A 22606-nucleotide genomic window follows, 5' to 3' on the forward strand; every position below is an offset into this window, starting at 1 on the left:
GTGGTTTCCTCTTCACCTAGCATCTTGATTAAAGCCAGCACTTGAAATGGCCTATCCCAACATCAGCCTATTAGGAGAGTGATTATTATGAAGGTGAGTGCTTATGCTTTAACTCTTCAACTTGTAATTACACATCCCTTAACCCCCCAAAAAATACGTGAAGGGAAATATTCCTCTGCTGCTGGTTTCTGGAGCTGGCGGTGTTGGAAATGTCCACACAGTGAGTGTGTGAAGTGGGTTGAAGCCAAAAATCTTCAAGGGAACCCACAGAGAGCAACTGTTATGAGGTGTCATGACCTCTGATCTAACCTTCAGGAAATCTGGCTCATTGTTCATGTTTCTGGACTCACAGTCAAATGTGAGTTGTGTGTGTGTGTGTTTTTTTCCAACAAGAAGCCATAACTTTATTAATGATAGAAACAGTACAAATTTCAAACCAAGCTGCAGTTATTCTTTTGAAACACCAAAAAAAAGTCCTCGTTTTCAGATGGTTACATTGTTAATTCCATAATAGCATTTACAATATCATTACTGTTGTTCTTCAGGGCTCGGACTGCCTTTACTCTTGACACATTTGCTTGTGACATGACCAATTCTATGTCCTTAACCTCTACACCGGTTTCATCAACCTCTTCCTCTTCATTCTCCTCTTGTACAGTTGAAGTCTGTGTGTTTTCTTGAATGTTTGAGACAGCTTCACCTTGAACTTTGAATTTCTCAGCAGCTGCTAGTTGTGCTTGCTGAGATAAATCCTCGATCTTGGCTTCCCCAAAAACTATGTAGGTATCTGAAGCTGGGCTCTTGTAGACATCTGGTTTTGTGATGACAAAGAGGATATTCTTAGATTCCTAAATAGGCATGTGTTGTGAGTCTTCTGTATTTCTGCATCAATATTCAGTACGTTCTACCATACTACACGAGCTGCATTCTCAGAGCAGAGAGAACTAGTGGTGATGATAACAGCATCTTTGGATCTTTGGGAGGAAGTTGTAGGGTAGGGAGTGAAGATTTCATGAGTTGGAAAGGAGAAATAACTCTAGACCATATTGATCTCTTCATATTTTCTCTTAAAATGACAACCATTCATAGTTGGTTTTTTTCTTTCTTTCCAATACAAGATGGGAGTGTGTGTGTGGTAGTAGTGGACAACAGTGGACAATGAACTTAATCATGATCTAAGTTCAAGAACTTCAAATCAAGTTAGTTATCCTTTATTGTTACTCCCTAGATTTAGATGGTTGCCTTTAAATCCTGTATGTCAAATTCCATTGCTGTCTATCCCTTATATTTCCATTTCAATAGTCATTACACACGTGTAAGTCCCAGTGACTATGAGTCATCAGAATTATTGTAACAGCTTTTTCTCCAGGCTCCATGTCTCTAGGCTCTGCATCTTTAATCTACCATACACACTACAGCTCAAATAATCCTCATGAAGGTCTGTACTGACCTGGTCCCAAACCTTGAATGTTCTCCATGACCAATTTATCTTCAGGATAAATTTCAAGTGCTAATAATTTGTGATTCTCACAATCTGGCCTTAGTTTACCTTTGCAATATAACATCTTATTGTTCCTCTAGGCTTATCATACCTGTAACTGACCTTGTTGGGGGCACACACACCTTGTTGGAGGAGAAATCATATTATTTTCTCTAGTCGCTGTCTTCAGCAAGCTAAAGCTCTTTAAATGACAAGTTCATCAGGTTTCATGGCTTTTTGGTCAGTCTAGTTCTATAAAAGCCTCCTCTAGTGCAATTTTTAAATTCTAGTTTTATCTCCTCCCTTCCATTCAATAGGCTACATCTGTGTCCCAGAGATCTTCAGGATGGTAGGATATTGCTTGCTATTGCCCTCCTTTTTCCCTTCCTTCCCTGGTTCTAGATCCTTTGGTGTGTTAAGGAGGAGGAAGAAAGACAGGGGGAAGACCCTTTCTCTTTTGTGGCCTTAGTAATCTTCTTTCTGGGCTTGTCCCTGTTTCTCTATTGTCAACTTGTCGTCAGAGCTTTTTGTGTTTTCCTGACCAAATTGTGAGCTTCTGAGCTGCTCTACAGCCACATCCCTTCTTCATCTCCACACCCATTTTGTCCTTTTCCCCAACTCAAAGAGCTTCAGAAGACAAAACATCTAGACTAGATGTACCAATATACTTCTAATCACAAGAGAAAAGATCAGTTACCCTTATGTCCTAAGTAAATCTCTTGGAGGGCACCTCACTTGGCTCTGGGGGAGGACTGAACACCCCCTCCCCCTTTCATGAAGTGGAGAGGGGATGATAGTATGAGACTCTTGCCCTGGCAGATGACATACATTTTTGACATTTCCTCCACTCCCCTCACCCCCATCATTGTACATTCCTCTGCTTGTGTAGATTGGATGGAGAGTTGTCATGGGGTGATAGTTTTAGGGTAGATAAGGTAGTTTAGTTACCACTAAAAATCCTTAAAGAGGTGTCTGACCTTTCATGTGTTTTCAGAATGTGCTTGTTGTCAACTATTGGTCCTTAGCTTTAAGTTCTGGGAAACTAAGAAAAGTCTGACTAAGTGTTCTTGTAGATTCCTAAATAGGCATATTTAGTATAATAAAAATAATAGCTAGATTTTACTGTGCATTTAAAAGGCTAGGTATTGTACAAAATACTTTGCTGTATTACCCCACTTAATCCTCTTACAGCCTAATGGAGAGTGCATCATTAGTATCGTTCTCGTTTTATAGATGAAGCACTTCAGGTCTAAATAAGTTATATAACTTTTCTAAGGTCATACATGCAGGAAATGGCAGTACCAGAACAAACCTAGGTCTGTGTGATTTCTGTGCCCACACTCTTAACCTCTGTGATGTATTGTCTCCAAATATGCCGTGCGCTATGCCTTTATCCGTATTGTTGAAATTAGACTTTAGAGATTATCCAATTAGATATTTCCATCATGCAGATAAGACCTTTCACCTAGAGAGGATAGGTGAATTTGTCAAGGTCACACATCAGGACTTTCTCTCCTGAAATACTTCCTTTACTATCCTTTATATCCAAACCCTGTATGGCCTTCAATACCTAGCTCAAATCCCACTTCACCCCACCTCCCAAAGCCTTTCCTGTCCACCCCAGCCCTCAGTGGTCTCACGTTCCTCTGAAACTTAACACCATGTTCTGCTGGTATCACTTACTGGGCACTTCTGCATACACTGTCTTGGTGTTTCTTTAATTCCCATGTGACTAATTTAAAAAATTATTTCATGTGCACATGACTTTCTCCCTCATATAGATTGTAAGTACCGTGAGCAGTACTTTAAAAACTATTCTCTCAGGTTGCAGTTTGAGTTCAGTTTGTTGAAAATGTGTTGGGCGCCTAACAAGGTTGACACCGTGTACCTGGAGATGAATAAGAAATTCTCTAATCTTAAGGAACTTTCTGCTTTGTAAAGAACATAATTTAGGTGCATACATTGTTATTTTTAAAAGAACAAGTAATATAAATGCCAAAGCTATGAAATTTGAAAGGACAGAATAATATCTAGTTTGAGAGGATTTGGGAGGTTTCTTAGAGGAACAGATTAAAGATCAACCTTGAAGATGAAGATAGGTTTATGAGCATTGAAGGCCAAGGAAAAGCAAAGGGAAAGAAATAGTGCAGGGAAAGGGCTCACTATGGCCTCCACTGCACTGTGGAGACCCAGGAGAGGTTGACTACAGACTTACTTTGGCCAGTACAGTATTTCTTTCTCCAATTATAATCTGAATGTCTTTAGGTGCGTTATGCCTACTCTTACTCTCTGTGGTTTTCCAACAGGCCTGCCTAACCCCAAAGGCTTTTGAGTGAGAAGGTGGCAGGAGGATGCTGGTGAGATGGCTGGAGGGCCAATGTTATGTCAGGGTAGAGTTTTTCAAACAAACAAGTCACCGGGGGAGACTCAAGTTTTGGAGAGAAAGAGTAATGTGATTGAAACGGACTTTGAGATGGTGGATCTGGCAGTGGTGTGTGAGATTGATTGAGCATAAAGAAGTGGGGTTTAAGAAATCAACGTTCCCTGTGTTCCCTTGCAGTCTGTGGCACCAGGAGTTCTACCCTCCAACAGTTCTGTGGTCTGTGTCACAGTTTGGCCCTGTCCTGTGTTCCCTAATGTTTCCTGTTGTAGCATTCTTGACTCAAGCACTGGAGGTCTGGGGTTGTGTCTTGTATCTTTTGTGTGTCACACCGTGCACTGACCCAGGACAGGCAGTGCATGGACAGTTGTTTGGAGGTTCAGTATTACTGCTCTGGAGGCGGCTGCGGTAGTGAGGGAGGGACATTAATTGATATGCTGTATCAATTTAAATTATTGAAGAAGTTCTCAAATACCTGAGCACAGAGTGTGCGTTCTAAAATGCTTTGTTTTGTTCTAGTCCCACGTAATGACCTTTTATGCTAAATAATCTTTCCTGTTCAAGGTAAAATATCTTTCTTTTTTCGAGTCTGACGTACATGATATGATCTGAATTATTCATGGTTGTTTTGGCTCATGTTGCATTTCGAAGTCTAATATGCAGAGACATTTTGACATAATGTGTTGCTAAACTCACTCATTAATACAATGAGGTTTTTTCCTAATTCAGTGGAAAGTTAAAACCTATAACCTCAAGTCCTGAAACTTCTATTGAATCTCAGGCAGGCACCTTCTCACTTGAGTCCTTTGCAAAATCAAACCTTCCCATTTCAGTGTTGTAATAAAGAATGAAGGCTCGAAGAACTGACTCAGTGGCATGTTGATCTTTGTAGGAAGACTGGACAGGACTCACAGGACAGCTTTCCCGTGTTATCTACCACACCATAAAACTAGAATGTGATGATGTTAAGAAAATGCTATAGACATGGATTGGTTTCTTCTATAAAAAGCCTCAAGTGTCATAGTGCTCACATAGCACCTGGTTTTGGAAACCAAATAAGAAGTGCAGGAACTGCTGTCGGGCCCAGGGGGTTTGTTCCAAACAGTTTTTATAACACTTTCTTTGGACAGGTCTCTCCAGGTTTATGTTCTTCACAAAATATGGGCAACCATGTTGTAACTTCCTGTTCCCCTCCATCCTAGAAGTATTTTTATTGTATCTGTAGACATTTTTGTGATTATAGAAACAATATGCTAATTGTAAAAACAAAACAACAGAGGTGAATGGGATAAAGTAAGCTTCCTATGATTCCTGTCCCCAGAGACAACCACTGCCAACTGTTCTGCTTTTTGACATCAAATAGGATAGGCAGCTAGATAAGTACGATTCTTGGTGCTTAAAGCAAAAGAGTAAATAATGGTGTTTCTGTAAGTCCAACTATGGCATATTCTTTAGTAATCATTGAGGCAATTTATTTCATGCTTGGATTTTATCTTGCTCTAAGGTCCAATGAATTCCATGATGGATGTTTCTTAACTCCATGACTGGGGGGGGGGGGGGGCGCCTGGGTGGCTCAGTTGATTAAGTGTCTTCCGCTCAGGTCATGATCCCAGGGTCCTGGGATCAAGTCCCACATCAAGCTCCCTGCTTCACCCTCTCCCTCTCTTCCTCTTCCACCCCTTCTCTGCTCATGCACGTGTGCTCTCTCACTCTCTCTCATGCAAAAGTAAATAAATACAATTTTTAAAAAATCAACTCCATCTGTTAAACTCTTCTACGGTACAATTTAAATCTTGGTTGAGTTAACCTGGTGGATAACTTACTGGATCCTAGAGATTCTGGAAGTGGTTTCCCTGGGTAATTTAGGAAGTTGTCAAGATAAGGTCCCTCTGGAATAACATAGTAATATGCCAAAAGTCCAGCTTAGAAAAGTCATTTTAAGATAATTATCCAACTTTATTAGATGAATCATGCAAATGTTTCAGTGGTCTACAGGTAGTTTGTAGCAGAGCTAGAAAAGACTCCCGTTCTCCTTTTACCCAGCTCTTTCCAATGTCTCTTCTGCCACCAATCCCTTTAATCCAGTGTAGTTCTGAAATCAGTTAAGTAAAAAACATTTGTGTAAGTCCTCTGTTGTATTGCTGAAAAACTACTACTATTTTGTTCATGGAATCAGCCAATAAATGGACCTCTGGAACAATTAATTGCTTATGCAAACCATTTACTATCCGGAGCAGTGATATTCTTTTGAAAATTTATATTATGTTATGAGCTCTTTGGCTTTCATTTTAGAATAATTTTTGCTTTTGAACAATTAAATCAAATCTGGAGATGGTTCTCATTGAAAAGCATCACCTCCAAACTCTATAAAGAAGACATGCCTTATACATTTTGATTGCCTCATAAAAGTATATTGACAACTAAAAAAAAAAAAAGGAAGAAAGAAAGGAAAATAGCAAAGAAAATATTCCTCCATGATTTTAAATAGGTTTCATTTTCTAAATTTTTAAAATTTTTATTTATTTTTAATTCTAGTATAATTAACACACAGTGTTAGTTTCAGGTGTACAGTATAGTGATTCGACAATTCTGTACATTACTCAGTGCTCATCTGGGGGAGTGTGCTCTTAATCCCCTTCATCTATTTCACCATCCCCTAACCACCTCCCCTCTAGTAACCATGCTTGTTCTCATATTTAAGAACGTGTTTTTTTGCTTGCCTCTTTTTTTCTTTGTTTTGTTTTTTAAATTCCACATATGAGTGAAATGCTATGGTATTTGTCTTTCTCTGGGTTATTGCACTTAGCCTCAGATCCATCCACATTGTTGCAAATGGCAAGATTTCGTTCTTTTTTTATGGCTGAGTGATATTCTTTTGTATCTGTCTATACCACATCTTCTTTATCCATTCATCTATAGATGGACACTTCAGTTGCTTCCATGTCTTGGCTATTGTAAATAATGCTGCAATAAATATAGGAGTGCATATATCTTTTTGAATTTGAGTTTTCACTTTCTTTTGGTAAATACCCAGTAATGGAGTTACTGGATTATATAGGGTAGCTCTATTTCAACATTTTGAGGAACCTTCATATCATTTTCCACAGTGGCTGCACCAGTTTGCATTCCTACCAACAGTGCACAGGGGCTCCTTTTTCTCCACATCCTTGTCAACACTTGTTGTTTCTTGTGTTTTTGATCATAGCTTTTCTGACGCGGGTGAGATGATATCTCACTGTTGTTTTGACTTGCATTTCTCTGATGATGAGTGATGCTGAGCATCTTTTCATGTGTCTGTTGGCCACTTGTATTTCTTCTTTGGAGAAATGTCTGTTCATGTCCTCTGCCCATTTTTAATTGGATTAATTTTTATTAAAGGAATGTGTGGAAATAGCATTTATGTTAATGGTTATAGACCTTCTACGTAAATCAGGAACTTTGTTCTTGTAGCTCTTTAAAGTATACCTGTGACTTTTTCGAAGTAAATCCTGAATTCTTTTTTAAATAAAAAAGATATATTCAGGTCATATAATCTGATGTATAAAGTATGACAAAATTTTTAAATTTCTTATGCTACGTGTGTGTGTGTGTGTAGTTTTTCTTCTACATTTGCCTTAAACAACACATTTTATCAAGGATGACTGGCATTTTTGCTTAAACCATGCAGTTACTCTACAAAACTCTGTGAAGTAAATAGGACACGTACTGTGCCCATTTTACAGATGGGAAGGTAACCCTTCAATATTGAATTGCTAGAAAGAGGTGAGGCTGGAACTAAAATTCAGCCTCCTCTGAGAGATTTTCCAGTGTTTTCCCTGCTACACTTTTTTTTTTTTTTTTTTTTTTTTTTTTTTGCTTGTCTTTTTCAGTTTTGATACAGCCACCCAAGGAAATAACCAGGAGCAAAGCCAAGAACAAAAAGAGTTTGCAAATGTCATAATGAGAGCTCTGAATGAACAGCAATTTTACTCAGATCTGAGAATTAGAAAGCTGGCTGAAAAACTGTATTATGAAGATTGAAGAAACTAGATGGCAAATCAATATTCATTCAGAGTGAACTTTCTTGGCCGATTACTTAAATTTCAAAGAAGTTAATTTGTGCTGCAGCAGCACCTTTGCAACTGTTTTCTGAAGAACTGAAGAAACAGCCTAATAAAGTTGGGACTGCATGTTTGGTTTTCCGAGAGAAATGTGGGCAGCGTTTCAGAGTATACCTGCAGGTCAGCATTTCGGTGACAGCAGGAAAGGGCTTTAGCTTCAGGGAGCTTCTGTGAGGTCAGTTGGGGGCTCTCCTGGGACCAAATCCTGATCTGTGATTCGGATAACCCGCTCTGCTCCTGAAATGAGATTTCTAACGGGAATTAACCACAGCTGCTGCTTCCTCTCTTGCAAAGCAAGCTGCTTTGTCATCCTTCCTTTACTGAATCATCACAAAAAAGGGTTTTGAGAATTTTCTGCTTATGACATTGCAGCAGACAATAGGCGAAATAAGATGTAGACAATTGCTCACTGCCCCCTCCCAGCACCAATGCTTCTCACTTTCCTTAGAGATTACTCAAGTGTGTTTTAGGATCACAATGGCTTAGCTTTAATGTTCATGAATAAAACAAGGAGCCTGTGAGTGAGAGTCTGAATTTGGAAGGTAATAAAGAAACATATCAAGAGAGAGAAGAAACTTGGGGCCCAATCGGAAGCAGAATATGAAAGAAGCAATCTTTCTTCTGTATAGCCCTGAGTAGTGTTGGCTCTGTCAGATGCATCACAGCTTTTAAGTCCCACTTCAGCGGAATCTAAGGAAAAGCAAGGAATAAGCCCACCCTTGAAGGGCTGCATTAACTGCTCTAAGCCAGTTGGAGACATTCTGTGTGTGTTTGTGTGTGTGCAAATTTACAACTAATTGGTTTTGTTTGTTTTGCTCTCTGAAGGGGGAAAAGTGATACTTAAGTGTTTCTGTTCTTTTGAGTCTCAGAGTAGCCAGGCCAGTTGGAGCGATTGCTGCTTGCCCAAGTTTCCATGGGTAAGGGAGTGTTAGAATTGAAAATCGTGTCCAAATCTGTGCCAGTGTACCCCATCCTTACCCCATTGTCAAAGTGGTCATTTTAAATATCTGAAAATTAAAAAGTTTCCTCTTATACTGGGATCATAACTTCTGATTTGAAGACATTTGAAATGAAATCCATGTAAATTTTGAAGAAGTTTTGCTCAGCCATCCATCACTTTCAGCCACTTTCAGCCACTTTCAGCCAGATTAGCATGAATGAGAAATAACGTAGCTTGTCTCTTTAGAAGATCGGTAGGGGCTGCCAACTTCATCTTCTTCCCTGGTCACAGTTTAATTATCTAGCAGTGGGCATCTGACCCAAGCCCCCAAACGGAGCTTTTAGCCACCCGACTGGAACTTCTACAGTCAGTTTCCTCTGGTCATGGAAATCATGAATTTTGAAAGTTGATTTTGTCACTTGCAATCAGAGTTCTTTTTTTTTTTTTTTAAAGATTTTATTTATTTATTTGACAGAGATAGAGACGGCCAGCGAGAGAGGGAACACAAGCAGGGGGAGTGGGAGAGAAAGAAGCAGGCTCATAGCGGAGGAGCCTGATGTGGGGCTCGATCCCACAACACCGGGATCACGCCCTGAGCTGAAGGCAGGCGCTTAACCGCTGTGCCACCCAGGCGCCCCGCAATCAGAGTTCTGATCGGTACATTCATTTGTTTAGAGAATATTCAGAAGGCTTATGTTCTCAAAAATCTTTCAGTGGCTTCCAGTAAGATTATTATTCCTGCATTCATTACATAAAATTACAAAGGACCCTGTTAAAATACAAATATTATTGAGAAGGACTGTACGTCACGCTTCTAACCTCTGTGATCTCTTTAACACTTCTTATTTTTCTGTTATCAACTCAGCAACCTCTCTGAGTCTTGATAGAAGAGTTAGCACAGGTCAATTTTGAAGGGAAAGAAAGGCCAGAAACAAACACAGGAGGTAGGGATAAGACACCTTTGGTGTGAAGATGCCCAGAATGTGCATAATGGTGGGAAGTTAACCTCTGTAAAAGGATATAAATAGTACGTAGCTCTAAGGGTTATATGAAGATAAATTGGGATAATGCATTTTAAGGTATTGAATATGGTGCCTAGTTCTTATTTTATGTTCAGCAAATGTCAGCTATTACTATCATAATAAAGTACTAAAATATTTAACATAATTGAATATGTTTTTAATTTATGAACTACTTCAAAATCTTCCATTATCTCATAGCTATTTTATTTTTATTATGCAGTTTTGTATAAAAATATGGTATTCAGATTTGCAAGTCTGGAAATTATTTTTTTCTGTAGTACTTTTGTGTATAATAGTTTTGTATATACCTAAGGTTATCATATTATAATTCATTATTCCTGTGACCCAGCGTCATTACTTCTGTGTTAGTTCATGTGTTTGTGTACAATTAATTTTATAATACGTCAGAGATATTGTATGTGTCTTGACAGGGAATCAGAATTACTCATATTGACAAGCCTTGAAGATTTGTATGGCCCTTCGACAAAAGACATGTCAACACTTTTTCACATTTCTACACTTTTCCACCATGTGATGATATAACAGAGTTAATTGAGGCATAATTTATATTTGTTGAAAGTGGATTTGGTGATAGTGGACCACTCTTTTCCTAAAATTTTGTCCAATCAATATGTCCAAGAAATAGTTTTGGTGGAGAGGTGAGTGTAACATTCTTGAGATCCTGATTTATGTGTCAGTATGATCTTTACAAAGGTGATTAAGCATTAAATAGTTTAGACAATCTGTTCTCTACTGCTGATGATATTACCTTTTTTTTTTTTTTTTTTTTTTTTTTTTTAGTGAACAGCGCTAGTTCTCTTTTCTCATTAACCCAGAGAATCTGGTAGAGCTATGTATCTATCGCATCTTAGAAAACCTGTATTATAGGATAAGATGTAATGGAGAACCAGCAATGGACTTGTTTTAAACTTAAAATGACACAAATTTATTATCTTACAATAGGTGAATGCTGGCCTTAGAAAAGGGCAAGGCAGATGATGGTATATCTGGGTTGCAGGCCGTAACTTTGGGAGACTCAAAAATGAGGAATTTGTTTCTTTTCACTTCTGACATCAAATATTGTTGCTGTTTGCTTTGAAATACTTCCCTTGGTATCAGTCGTAGTCTGCAAGGACTGACCAGTAGAGCATATTTCTCAGTTTTTTGGGTGGAGTCAAGCAAAACTCTTAAAAGATAACTGTCTTTTCCCCATGAGATTCAGAAGTTTAATTTTCTTAAACCAAAAAGAGAGAACCAGATGCCAGTTCAACTCTATTATATGCCCTTTCATAGAGCTGTTGGTAAAGCAATTAAATGCATAAATGACAGAAATGATAGATACTGGTTCTATTATTGCTATTTCATGCAGACAGAGTATATTTCCCCAAGATTAGATTTTTATGACAAGATTTTTTTTTTTTTTTAGTCATAATACAGAACTGTTATTTGTCAAAGAAGTTATATTTGTTTTTGGCTGTTGGTGAAATCTCAGAGGAAAAATTTCCAGCTCCATTTTACTTTTAAGAAGTACATAAACCTGAAGAGTAAGTTTTTTTCTTTCAAAATAGGTTTTGTTTTGACTTTGAAAGACTCAGACTTCCACAGAGCATTATAATGTTTGGAATAAGCATATGAAATATTTCAGGGTATTAGTATTTATCTTTTTTTACAGTTCTGGGCAAAAATTCCTAGGGCAAGTCTGAGGATAGACTTATTTCACTTTCTACCTACTGTTTGCAGTTTTCCAAGTTGCCTGTGTGCCGAGGTCTGGGGGAAATGCTTCAGGTCCTGGGCACAGCCAGGTCCATCCAGGTGTGTACAAGACTAGTCGAGATCCTCATTGTTGTTACAGTGGTTAACACAAGAGATGCACAGAGTGCTTCGGACTGGAAGGGATTGTCCAAATCAACTATAAAAATGACAATCCTGTCATTTTTCAAATGGGAAACTGAGGCACAGGGAGACCTGTCAGCATCATCTGATCCGCTGGTGTCAGCACGTTGATCCAGGCAGACCGACTCTCCATTTAGTTATTTCCCAGGATCCTTTCTTACTTCGCTCTTGATCTGCCTCTGCTGCGGTCCATCCCGGCTGGCCCCTAATCTTGACCTGGCTGCTGTTTTAGCTTCCATCCTGTCCTCTGGCTGTGTTAACTGGGTAAGATTTCCCCACTAGGAATCTTGGCATTCTCTCAGTGGTTTGGACTTAGACTTACTTGTCCAGAGGTTTTAGTTCTTGGAGACCTTGTGAAGGACTCCTTCTCCATCTGTCGGCCTTTGCTACCCCTGCGGCTGCTGCTCCACACCACCCAGCTGATTCAGGTACGACTTTCTGTCAAGCACGGTGCTTGGCACTTCACAAAGCAAGTTCATGTACTCCGCACAACAGCTCTTTAAGGTGGGTAATGTATCACCTTGCAGTTGAGAAATCAAATCACGTCCACATCATCTATAGGGATAAGTGCAAACTGAGATTAAAACCCAGCAATGTCCAAATCCCATTCTCTTTCCATGACACACCTCAGCTCCAGTCTGAAATGCTTAAAGCTCAGATTTTGAGTAAGTTGCACGGCTTGGGGGATACTAGCTCCCATTAATCTGCTCTGTAAAGCATCTTTAACTATGTACTAACTCAGGAGCCTTCTCTGTGCAGGCTTGTCTGATGGTAGGACTTCCCAGCTTTCTGATCTTAGAGCTCCGTTTCCCATACTCTGCCTTGTTAATATGTTCTGGATGTGGGAATGGCAACAGTTTCATGTCACTCTTTTGGCTGAAACAGTAACATCCTAATTGAAACTCCAGCTGAAAACAGACCTTCCAAATGGCAAGATCTTAGAATGCCCTGATACGTTGATGTAATATTATTGAACATTTCCACCTGCTTTCTCCTACCTCCCACTTCTGCAATTTAAGGGACAAATTCCTTTTTTAGCCATTTCACATTCACCATCACGAAGGCGTCATGGTCAGAAAGGGTCTGTAGTAGGATTGATTCCAACAGCTGCCGAAGGACATCACTGCCTCAGCCAGTTGTATTTACCTAGTTTGCCCTGCCTTGTTGCAGCTCCTTAGATATAAAGATACTTAGAAGGCCCTCATGTGACAGCCCTACATTCAGTATTTCCTGGCAGGATACATCACTGCAGGAATGGAAAGGAGGGGAAAATATTCATTGAGTGCTTATTATGTGCATGAAAATATGTTAGAAATGTTCCATGTATTACCTCAGTTGATCCCCCACTATAAGTGTATAATATATGGAATTTATTCTCATTTTAAAGAGACATTGTATGTCTTGCTTGAGGTCACAATATTAGAAATGGATACTATTGGTGTTTGAATCTAGGTGACACTGACTTTATGTATTACCAGGCTGCCCCTAATACTCCAGAAGCCTGAGGGCTCAGGCCCCCATCATCCTATCTATTAGTCTCACCCTATGTGGGTTAGACAGGGGCCCTGGCTTCAGAAATCCTAGCAATAATCTTCACTAATCTTTGAAATTTTTATCTCCATTTATCAAAGAATTTACATTCTTACATAGAGACTAAATTATAAATCTATAGGGGCGCCTGGGTGGCTCAGTCGTTAAGCGTCTGTCTTTGGCTCAGGGCGTGATCCCAGGGTCCTGGGATCGAGCCTCATATCAGGCTCCCTACTCTGGGAGCCTGCTTCTTCCACTCTCATTCCCCCTGCCTGTGTTCCCTCTCTCGCTGGCTGTCTCTCTCTCTCTCTGTCAAATAAAATCTTTTTTAAAAAAATTATTAATCTATAGTTTTCATTGTCCTACCCCACTCAGTGACTAGACAGTTTTCAGTGAATAATAATACTCCTTGTTGCAGTGTGCCTGTGGTGGGTATGGGAGGGTGATGCTTTTTCTGCCTTGGCAAAGACCCAGCACGTCCTTCCACCTGGTGGTTTGATGAAAAACCAAGGTAATATTTGTTTTATCTGTGTGTTGAGTCCCTAACAGAGAAAAATCCAGCTGACTCAAGTAGCTGACTAATTCTTTTTCTGGACTGATAGCTGCAAACCTAAACTTGAAAAGATAGTGAATCCATTCCTAACCATCGTACACTCACTTGTGCGCTCTTCCTTTCTCACTCCCTCCTTGTCTCTCCTGCTTTCATCTCCTCCGGCTAGCTCTACCCAATCAGAGACACCCTAGCCCCACACATGGCCAGTATGCACTGACTCTTCTTTTTAAAAGACATTCCTTCCTATAATGCTGAAGAGAGATTATTTATTTTATTTTATTTTTATAATTCAGGTCACCTTTCTAAACTTGAATTTCTGTTTTTCTGAAAAACAAAGAGATTAATCTGGAAATATTTTAGGATTCAATATGTTTGTCAATCTAGTTAAAATGAATGAATCTTAACGAGCATTTTTTAATTTATCCTGCTTAAGGTTTCTGGAAGGGGTCTTACCTGCCACACCACAGTGACTTTCTCTGTCCCGCGCTGTGAGGCAGAGATTTGTTGCCATTTCTCTCAGGTTATCAGTACAGAGCCTCCTTCTTTCCACTTCCTCCCCACGGACATCCCATTCTCTCTACAGTTCTCTTATTTGTTTCTCAGTCACCCACCAGTTCTCTCTGCCTCTGCCTTAAGGGGCTTACCAGAGGCAGGGGTATCTGTCCCTGAATTTCCCCTGACTCCCCAACTAAGACTGGTCCTCTCTATACTTGTTATAGATTTCCTCAGACCACATTCAATTCAACAAATGTCTGTCTAGTGTCGGTCATGTGCAAGCCTATGATGGTTGCTATGTTTCCATTCTAGGAATACAACCTCACCAAGGAACAAGTTTTATGGAAAGAAAAACCTGGAGTCCCTTTTTGAAAGACTTTTGTATTTTTCTCAATATTCAAATAAAAATTATTTAAAAAATAAGATTTTTCTATAATTATAAGAATCTTGATCAGAAAAAAATATATATGGCATGTTACTTACATAGTTAAAGGTTTCCAAAAGGGAGAAATAATATACTTATCTACTGGGTTCTGTATCTTATACAGTTTTCAAAAGTATCCATGTCCTACTCCTGAGGTTTAGAATTTTAAAAACCTTCACTTTGTGTCTAAGGAATTTGATGAGTTATGGGAAAAAATGGGATTAGATCATTGAGGTTACTTATAAATTATGAAAGTATTTATTAATATATTTTATGCTTATTTAAATAACAGTAAAGGCAGCCTATTAGAGAAAGTCAGTAATAGTTTATATATCTTAAATTAGTAGTAAGGGGTAATATACCATTCCTTGCTCAAAGAAACTCATTTTAGGATTTTGCTCCAAGTTTTAATGAGATGCTTATTAATTTATTTAGTGTTTTTTTGTATTATGTGGGCTCATCCTCACAAATTGGTATTTGTTCCAAAAGAAATTGGAGTGAAAACGTTGACTCGTGCCTTTTAGGTCCCCACAGTGATTGCAAAAACACAGAATAATTAATGAATGAGATGAAACAAATAAATAAAGCATCAGGGATTCTTTAGCATAGCTAAGGAAACATTTCTCATCCCTGATAGGTTATTCCTCTTAGTTCTTTTTATGACCACTTTAGGTCAAAGCACTAGAGTCCGCTCCTTCTAAGACCCTTCTTTTTCTACTAAAAGACCCTTAAATGAGGCTTTTAAGGCTTAGTGTTACTTTCCCTCAGATTCCTTTAGGTCTCATTGGAATTATTACACCTCCTTCACCCCTCCAGCTGGATGTCAGTTCTTGCACGAACACATTCTTGAGGTTGGAAATTTGGAAATTTCCTCTTTGGAATCCCACTCATTCTAACTTCCGGTGCAATTACTTTGGTAGTTATCTTATTCACCTTCATTATATTGTGAGCTTGTCAAGCTCCATATTCCCTCATCTTTATTTAGCCAGCAGCATCTATCAGGGATCCTGCTGAGAGTGACTACTCAATAAACATTGGCTGAAATGAATTATTGAGTTACTGTTTGGTTCCATTGTGTGAGCAGTGCAAAGTTAATATTTATCATTCAGAAAAGAATGACCAAAGCATGCCCTGTGTCTAATGTGTGATTGTTTTTTTCCAACTTCATAATGTGGTAGATTGAACCATGTTAAATTGCTATTTTATAGTTCAAACTTGACAGAAGTTGAAAATATCGACAATTTCATATACTTCAGTTTATATTATTAATATATTTTCCAATGTTTCACAGGCATTGGTATAACTTTAGGGCACTCACATAGCAACCATTAATTTTTCAAATTCCAAGGAGGTTTTTATAGTATGGAATCTAATTTGTGAGGATTCAAACCACTCTATCTGAATACTCTCCCTTTTTTTTCCTTTAGCTTTTTTTTTTTCAAACAAACTCTGTCTCTTTATGGTGATTAAGATAATTCTCAAAATTTCAGAGGTATTTGGAATTCTATGTGAATAGAATGGAATCTTATGTGAACTATTTTTATTGTTTAGAAAATGATATTTGAGAAGAATGGATTTGTCATTCGGTTATGGGTTTTTTTCCCGCTTTTTTGGCCTGAAATAGAGATTTATTTGGGAAAAATTATATGAGTATTGGGTTTTTGAACCTATCCAGTTCAACGTGCAATCCATATTAGCAATCTTAAGATTCATATATCAAAAACTGAACTGGTGGGGTGCCTGGGTGGCTCACTCATTAGGCATCTCCCTTAGGCTGAGGTCATGATCCCAGGGTCTTGGGATCAAACCCCGCATTGGGCTCCCTGCTCAGCAAAAAGCCTGCTTCTCTCTCTCCCACCCCCCTGCTTGTGTTGCCTCTTGCTGTCTCTCTCTCTCTCGGTCAAATAAATAAATAAAATCTTAAAAAGAAAAAAAAAAATGAACTGGTAACCTGCTCCTCCCCAAAACCTTCCTCATGTCTGCTAACGGCAACTTCATCATTCCAGTTGAACAGGCCAAAAAGCATGGGATCACCACTAGGTCCCCCTGTTTTCATGCTCCACATCAAATTAATCAGAAATTCCCTTTTGAGTCTACCTTCACTTCCACTTATCCCACCGTGGCTCAGACCACCATTATTTCTTATCTGCACTACTACAGTGAACTCCAAAAACCTTTCCTTGTTTCTCTTCTTTTTCTTTCATTTTCTATTCTCAAAAACTAGTCCAAGGAACACTTTTAAAACATGAGTCAGATCATGTTACTAGTCTGCCTTAAACCTAACACATTTCACTCAGAGAGAAAGCCAGAGTCTTTACGATGATCTATGAGGCTCTACATAATCTGCATCCTCCCCCTAAAACCACCCGCAGTCCTGCCCCATCACCACTCTGACTCAGCCACTTAACCTTCTTGCTGTCACTTGAACACATCAGGTCCTCTCGCATTAAGAGCAAAAATGTGAACAAATGCAATGCCCATAAGCAGGTGCTTAATAAATATTTATTGAGTTAAGTTGAACTGAAATTAGCTCACAATTGTTAGTTATCATGATAAGATTTAGGATTTGGGATTACCATTCTTCTTTTGCTTGAGTTATATCTCACAGCATCCACCAAAACACAAGTTCCTTTCCTCTTTCAAGTATGTCTTTTTTTTTTTTTTTTTTTTCCTATTTGGAAATGTGGGCTTGAGAGAATTTCCATGGTATATTTTGGAGATAAATACGATTTGGAACAGTATAATTGAATTATGGACAAGCATAGTGTTTGGAGAATTGACCAATGTAGGAGGGCTTTCCTAATTCTTTTTTTTTTTTTTTTAAGATTTTATTTATTTATTTGACAGAGACAGCCAGCGAGAGAGGGGAACACAAGCAGGGGGAGTGGGAGAGGAAGAAGCAGGCTCATAGCAGAGGAGCCTGATGTGGGGCTCGATCCCAGAACGCCGGGATCACGCCCTGAGCTGAAGGCAGATGCTTAACCGCTGTGCCACCCAGGCGCCCCGGGCTTTCCTAATTCTATGCAATGATTTGGCATAGTTGTCTATGATCAAATCAGAGATTTATAAGCATGGATTTATTTACAGTTGTTGCCAGGATACCATCACCTAATTTAAATTTAGTGGTGAGTGAAAAAAATATGTTGTTAGATAAGTGCATAGCTACAAGCTTTGATTTTTGTAATTCATTCATGAAACGATGGTATTGGCAAATTGCCTGAACTATAAGACCTTTATTTTGATCATAAATTATAACACCACTTACAAAAATTTCTGAAAGGTTTTCCAGGTTTTTTGAGATGAGTTTTCACGGCAATAAGTAATTTTGTTTTTTAAAGGAGCTATAGACCAAAACATCATCCTGGCTTCTCTGATGGTCAATGTAAAACTATATGTTTATTTTTGCCTATGCTTGCAGTACTTCACCTGGAAAATTAAGTTTCTTAAATTATGAAGTTAGTGTTCCCTAAGGACAAAGTGAGTAATATGCAGAAATGCATTGGTTAAAAAGTTTTTATAGTATTGACCAACAATTTCTTCATAATAACTATGTTTTAATTATTAGTATATCTTCCAATTAAGGTGAACAAATTCATTTGTTATTAAAAATCTTCATTTATAGCCTAAAAGGTTTTGTTTGTTTGTTTTTTTAAAAACAATCTCTATTAGGCTTGAGCAAGATTTCTTTTTTTTTTTGATGTTTTTAATGTTTTTTTTATTATATTATGTTAGTCACCGTACAGTACATCCCTGGATTCTGATGTAAAGTTCGATGATTCATAGTTCTTATGTTCCATAGATGAGAGAAATCATATGATAATTGTCTTTCTCTGCTTGACTTATTTCACTTAGCGTTATCTCCTCCAGTGCCGTCCATGTTGTAGCAAATGTTGAGAACTCGTTCTTTCTGATAGCTGAGTAATATTCCATTGTATATATGGACCACAACTTCTTAATCCAGTCATCTGTTGAAGGGCATCTCGGGTCCTTCCACGATTTAGCTATTGTGGACAATGCTGCTATGAACATTGGGGTGCATATGGCCCTTCTCTTCACTACGTCTGTACCTTTGGGGTAAATACCCAGTAGTGCAATGGCTGGATCATAGGGTAGCTCAATTTTTAACTTTTTAAGAGACCTCCACACTGTTTTCCAGAGTGGCTGTACCAACTTGCATTCCCACCAACAATGTAGGAGGGATCCCCTTTTTCACATCCTCTCCAGCAATTGTTGTTTCTTGCCTTGTCAATTTTTGCCATTCTAACTGGCGTAAGGTGGTATCTTAGTGTGGTTTTGATTTGAATTTCCCTGATGGCTAATGATTTTGAACATTTTTTCATGTGTCTGTTAGCCATTTGTATGTCATCATTGGAAAAGTGTCTGTTCATATCTTCTGCCCATTTTATGGGCATATTGAGTTTGAGAAGTTCTTTGTAGATCTTGGATACCAGTCTTTTATCTGTAGCATCATTTGCAAATATCTTCTCCCATTCCGTGGGCTGCCTCTTAGTTTTTTTGACTGTTTCCTTGGCTGTGCAGATGCTTCTTATCTTGATGAAGTCCCACAAGTTCATTTTATCTTTTGTATCTCTTGCCTTTGGAGATGTGTCATGAAAAAGGTTGCTTTGGCCGATGTCGTAGAGGTTGCTGCCTGTTCTCCTCTAGGATTTTGATGGATTCCTGTCTCACATCGAGGTCTTTCATCCATTTGGAGTTTATCTTTGTGTATGGTGTGAGAGAGTGGTCAAGTTTCATTCTTTTGCATGTAGCTGTCCAATTTTCCCAGCACCATTTATTGAAGAGACTGTCTTTTTTCCACTGGATGTTTTTTCCTGCTTTGTCAAAGATTAGTTGCCCAAAGAGCCGAGGGTCCATTTCTGGGTTCTCTATTCTGTTCCATTGGTCTATGTGTCTTTTTTTGTGCCAATACCATGCTGTCTTTGTGATCACAGCTTTGTAGTACAGCTCGAAATCCGGCATTGTGATGCCCCCAGCTTTGTTTTTCCTTTTCAACAGTTCCTTGGCAATTCGGGGCCTTTTCTGGTTCCATACAAATTTAAGGACTATTTGTTCCAGTTCCTTGAAAAATGTCCTCGGTATTTTGATCGGGACAGCATCGAAAGTGTAGATTGCTCTGGGTAGCATGGACATTTTAACTATGTTAATTCTTCCGATCCGTGAGCATGGAATATTTTTCCATCTTTTTGTGTCTTCCTCAATGTCTTTCAAAAGTGATTTATATTTTCTAGAATATAGGTCCTTTATGTCTCTGGTTAAGTTAATTCCAAGGTAACGTATGGTTTTTGGTGCTATTGTAAATAGGACGGATTCCCTAATTTCTCTTTCTTCAGTCTCATTATTCGTGTATAGAAATGCAACTGATTTCTGAGCATTGATTTTGTATCCCGCCACATTACTGAATTGCTCTATAACTTCTAATAGTTTGGGAGTGGATTTTTTTGGGTTTTCCATATAGAGTATCATGTCATCTGCGAAGAGAGACATTTTGACTTCTTCTTTGCCGATTTGGATACCTTTGATCCCTTTTTGTTGTCTGATTGCTGTTGCAAGGACTTCTAGTACTATGTTGAATAATAGTGGCGAGAGTGGGCATCCTTGTCATGTTCCTGATCTTAAGGGAAAGGCTTTCAGCTTTTCCCCATTGAGAATGATATTTGCTGTAGGCTTTTCATACATGGTTTTTATGAGATTGAGGAATGTACCCTCTATCCCTACACTCTGAAGGGTTTTAATCAGGAAAAGATGCTGTATTTTGTCAAAAGCTTTTTCTACATCTATTGAGAGAATCATATGATTTTTGAATTTTTCTTTCTGGATAAAATCTAAGACACTGATAGATTTGCGAATGTTGAACCACCCTTGCATCCCAGGGATGAATGCCACTTGGTCATGATGGATAATCCTTTTAATGTACTGTTGGATTCTATTAGCCGGGATCTTGTTGAGGATTTTGGTGTCCATATTCATTAAGGAAATCGGTCTGTAATGCTCCTTTTTGATGGGGTCTTTGCCTGGTTTGGGGATCAAGGTAATATTGGCCTCATAGAATGAGTTTGGTAGCTTTCCTTCTGTTTCTATTTTTTGAAATAGCTTTAGGAGAATAGGTATTATTTCTTCTTTGAATGTTTGGTAAAATTCCCCAGGAAAACAATCCGGGCCTGGAGTTTGTTTTTTGGAAGATTGTTTATCACTGACTCAATCTCTTCATAATTAATTGGCCTATTTAAAAAATCAATTTCTTCCTGTTTCAGTCTTGGTAGTTTATAGGTTTCCAGGAAGGCCTCCATCTCTTCCAGATTGCTTAATTTATTGGCATAAAGCTGTTGATAAAAGCTTCCAATAATCCTTCCAATTTCATTGTTGTTGGTTGTGACCTCTCCTTTTTCATTCATAATTTTATTAATTTGGGTCCTTTCTCTATTCTTTTGGATAAGTCTTGCCAGTGGTCTGTCAATTTTATTGATTCTCTCAAAGAACCAGCTTCTAGTCCTGTTGATCTGCTCTACTGTATTCCTGGTTTCTAATTCATTGATTTCTGTTCTTATCTTGGTCAACTGCTTCCTCATGTGTGGATTAGGCCTGTCCCTCTGTTGCTGTTCCAGCTTCTTGAGGTGAGAATATGGAAACTGCATTTTAGATTTTTCTATTCTTTTGAGTGAGGCTTGGATGGCTATGTATTTCCCCCTTAGGACTGCCTTTGCAGTATGCCATAGGTTTTGGACCGTTGTGTTTTCATTCTCGTTGGTCTCCATAAATTGTTTAAATTGATTTTTGATTTCCTGGTTTATCGAGTCATTCCTGAGCAGGAAGGTTTTTAGTCTCCAAGTGTTTGAGTTTCTTCCAAATTTTTCCTTGTGGTTGAGTTCCAATTTCAGAGCGTTGTGGTCTGAGAATATGCAGGGAATAATTTCAGTCTTTTGGTATCGGTTGAGACCTGTTTTGTGACCCAGAACATGGTCTATTCTTGAGAATGTTCCATGGGCATTAGAATAGAATGAGTATTCTTTGGTTCTAGGGTGTAGTGTTCTATATATATATTTATGAGATCCAACTCGTCAAGTATGGCATTCAAAGTCCTTGTTTCTTTGTCAATTTTCTGCATGGGTGCTCTGTCTATTTCTGATAGTGGAGTGTTGAGGTCCCCTACTATTAATGTATTTTTGTCTGTATGTCTCCTTATTCTGGTTAAGAGTTGGCTTGTGTATCTTGCTGCTCCCCTGGTGGGGGCATATATATTTATAATTGTCATATCCACTTGTTGGATACATCCTTTAAGAATAATATAGTGCCCTTCTGTGTCTCTAACTATAGTCTTTAGTTTAAAACCCAATCTGTCTGATATGAGAATTGCTACCCCAGCTTTCTTTTGAGGTCCTTTGTCGTGAAAGATGGTATTCCATCTCTTTAATTTTCTGAATGTATCTTTAGGTTCAAAATGAGTCTCTTGTTGACAGCAAATGGATGGGTCATGTCTTTTTATCTTATCTGCAACCCTCTGCCATTTTATGGGAGCATTTAGGCCATTTACATTGAGACTGATTATTGAGAGATATGATTTTAATGATGCCATGTTGCCTGTAAAGTCTTTGTTTCTATAGATTGTGACTTTCTGTTCTGTATCACTCTTGGGGCCTTTTTACTTTCATAGAACCCCCCTTAATATCTCCTGAAGGGCTGGTTTCGTGCTTACGAACTTGGTCAGTGACTGGCAATTCTGGAAGGTCTTTATTTCTCCATCAATTCTGAATGACAGCCTTGTTGGATAAAG

At 38.6% G+C, this 22606-nt stretch overlaps 2 protein-coding genes across 3 annotated transcripts in view; one reads left to right on the forward strand and one right to left on the reverse strand.

Moving 5' to 3' along the window:
• Positions 1 to 22606, forward strand: part of UNC13C (unc-13 homolog C) — a 755970-nt gene that overhangs the window by 76659 nt on the left and 656705 nt on the right. The window lies entirely within an intron of this gene.
• Positions 388 to 12188, reverse strand: LOC113269727 (nascent polypeptide-associated complex subunit alpha-like). The gene is made up of 3 exons (XM_044391003.3): positions 12138 to 12188; positions 8075 to 8197; positions 388 to 848 (listed from the first exon to the last, which is right to left on the reverse strand). The coding sequence occupies exons 1-3, from the start codon at positions 12186 to 12188 to the stop codon at positions 492 to 494; spliced, it is 531 nt and encodes a 176-aa protein (XP_044246938.2). The 3' UTR covers positions 388 to 491.

The sequence above is a fragment of the Ursus arctos genome, unplaced genomic scaffold (assembly GCF_023065955.2).
Source record: "Ursus arctos isolate Adak ecotype North America unplaced genomic scaffold, UrsArc2.0 scaffold_36, whole genome shotgun sequence".
Lineage (NCBI taxonomy): Eukaryota > Metazoa > Chordata > Mammalia > Carnivora > Ursidae > Ursus > Ursus arctos.

What these genes read in the sequence shown, in the direction of transcription:
- LOC113269727 (XM_044391003.3), bottom strand. Translation starts at nt 12,188, where the DNA reads ATGGAGAAGGAGTCCTTCACAAGGTCTCCAAGAACTAAAACCTCTGGA. An exon ending in GAACTAAAACCTCTGGACAA is followed by an intron (nt 8,198 to 12,137) that starts GTAAGTCTAAGT and finishes ATCTCATTTCAG; the next exon opens with GAGCAGAGCGGGTTATCCGA. An exon ending in ACCGAAATGCTGACCTGCAG is followed by an intron (nt 849 to 8,074) that starts GTATACTCTGAA and finishes ATGCCTATTTAG; the next exon opens with GAATCTAAGAATATCCTCTT.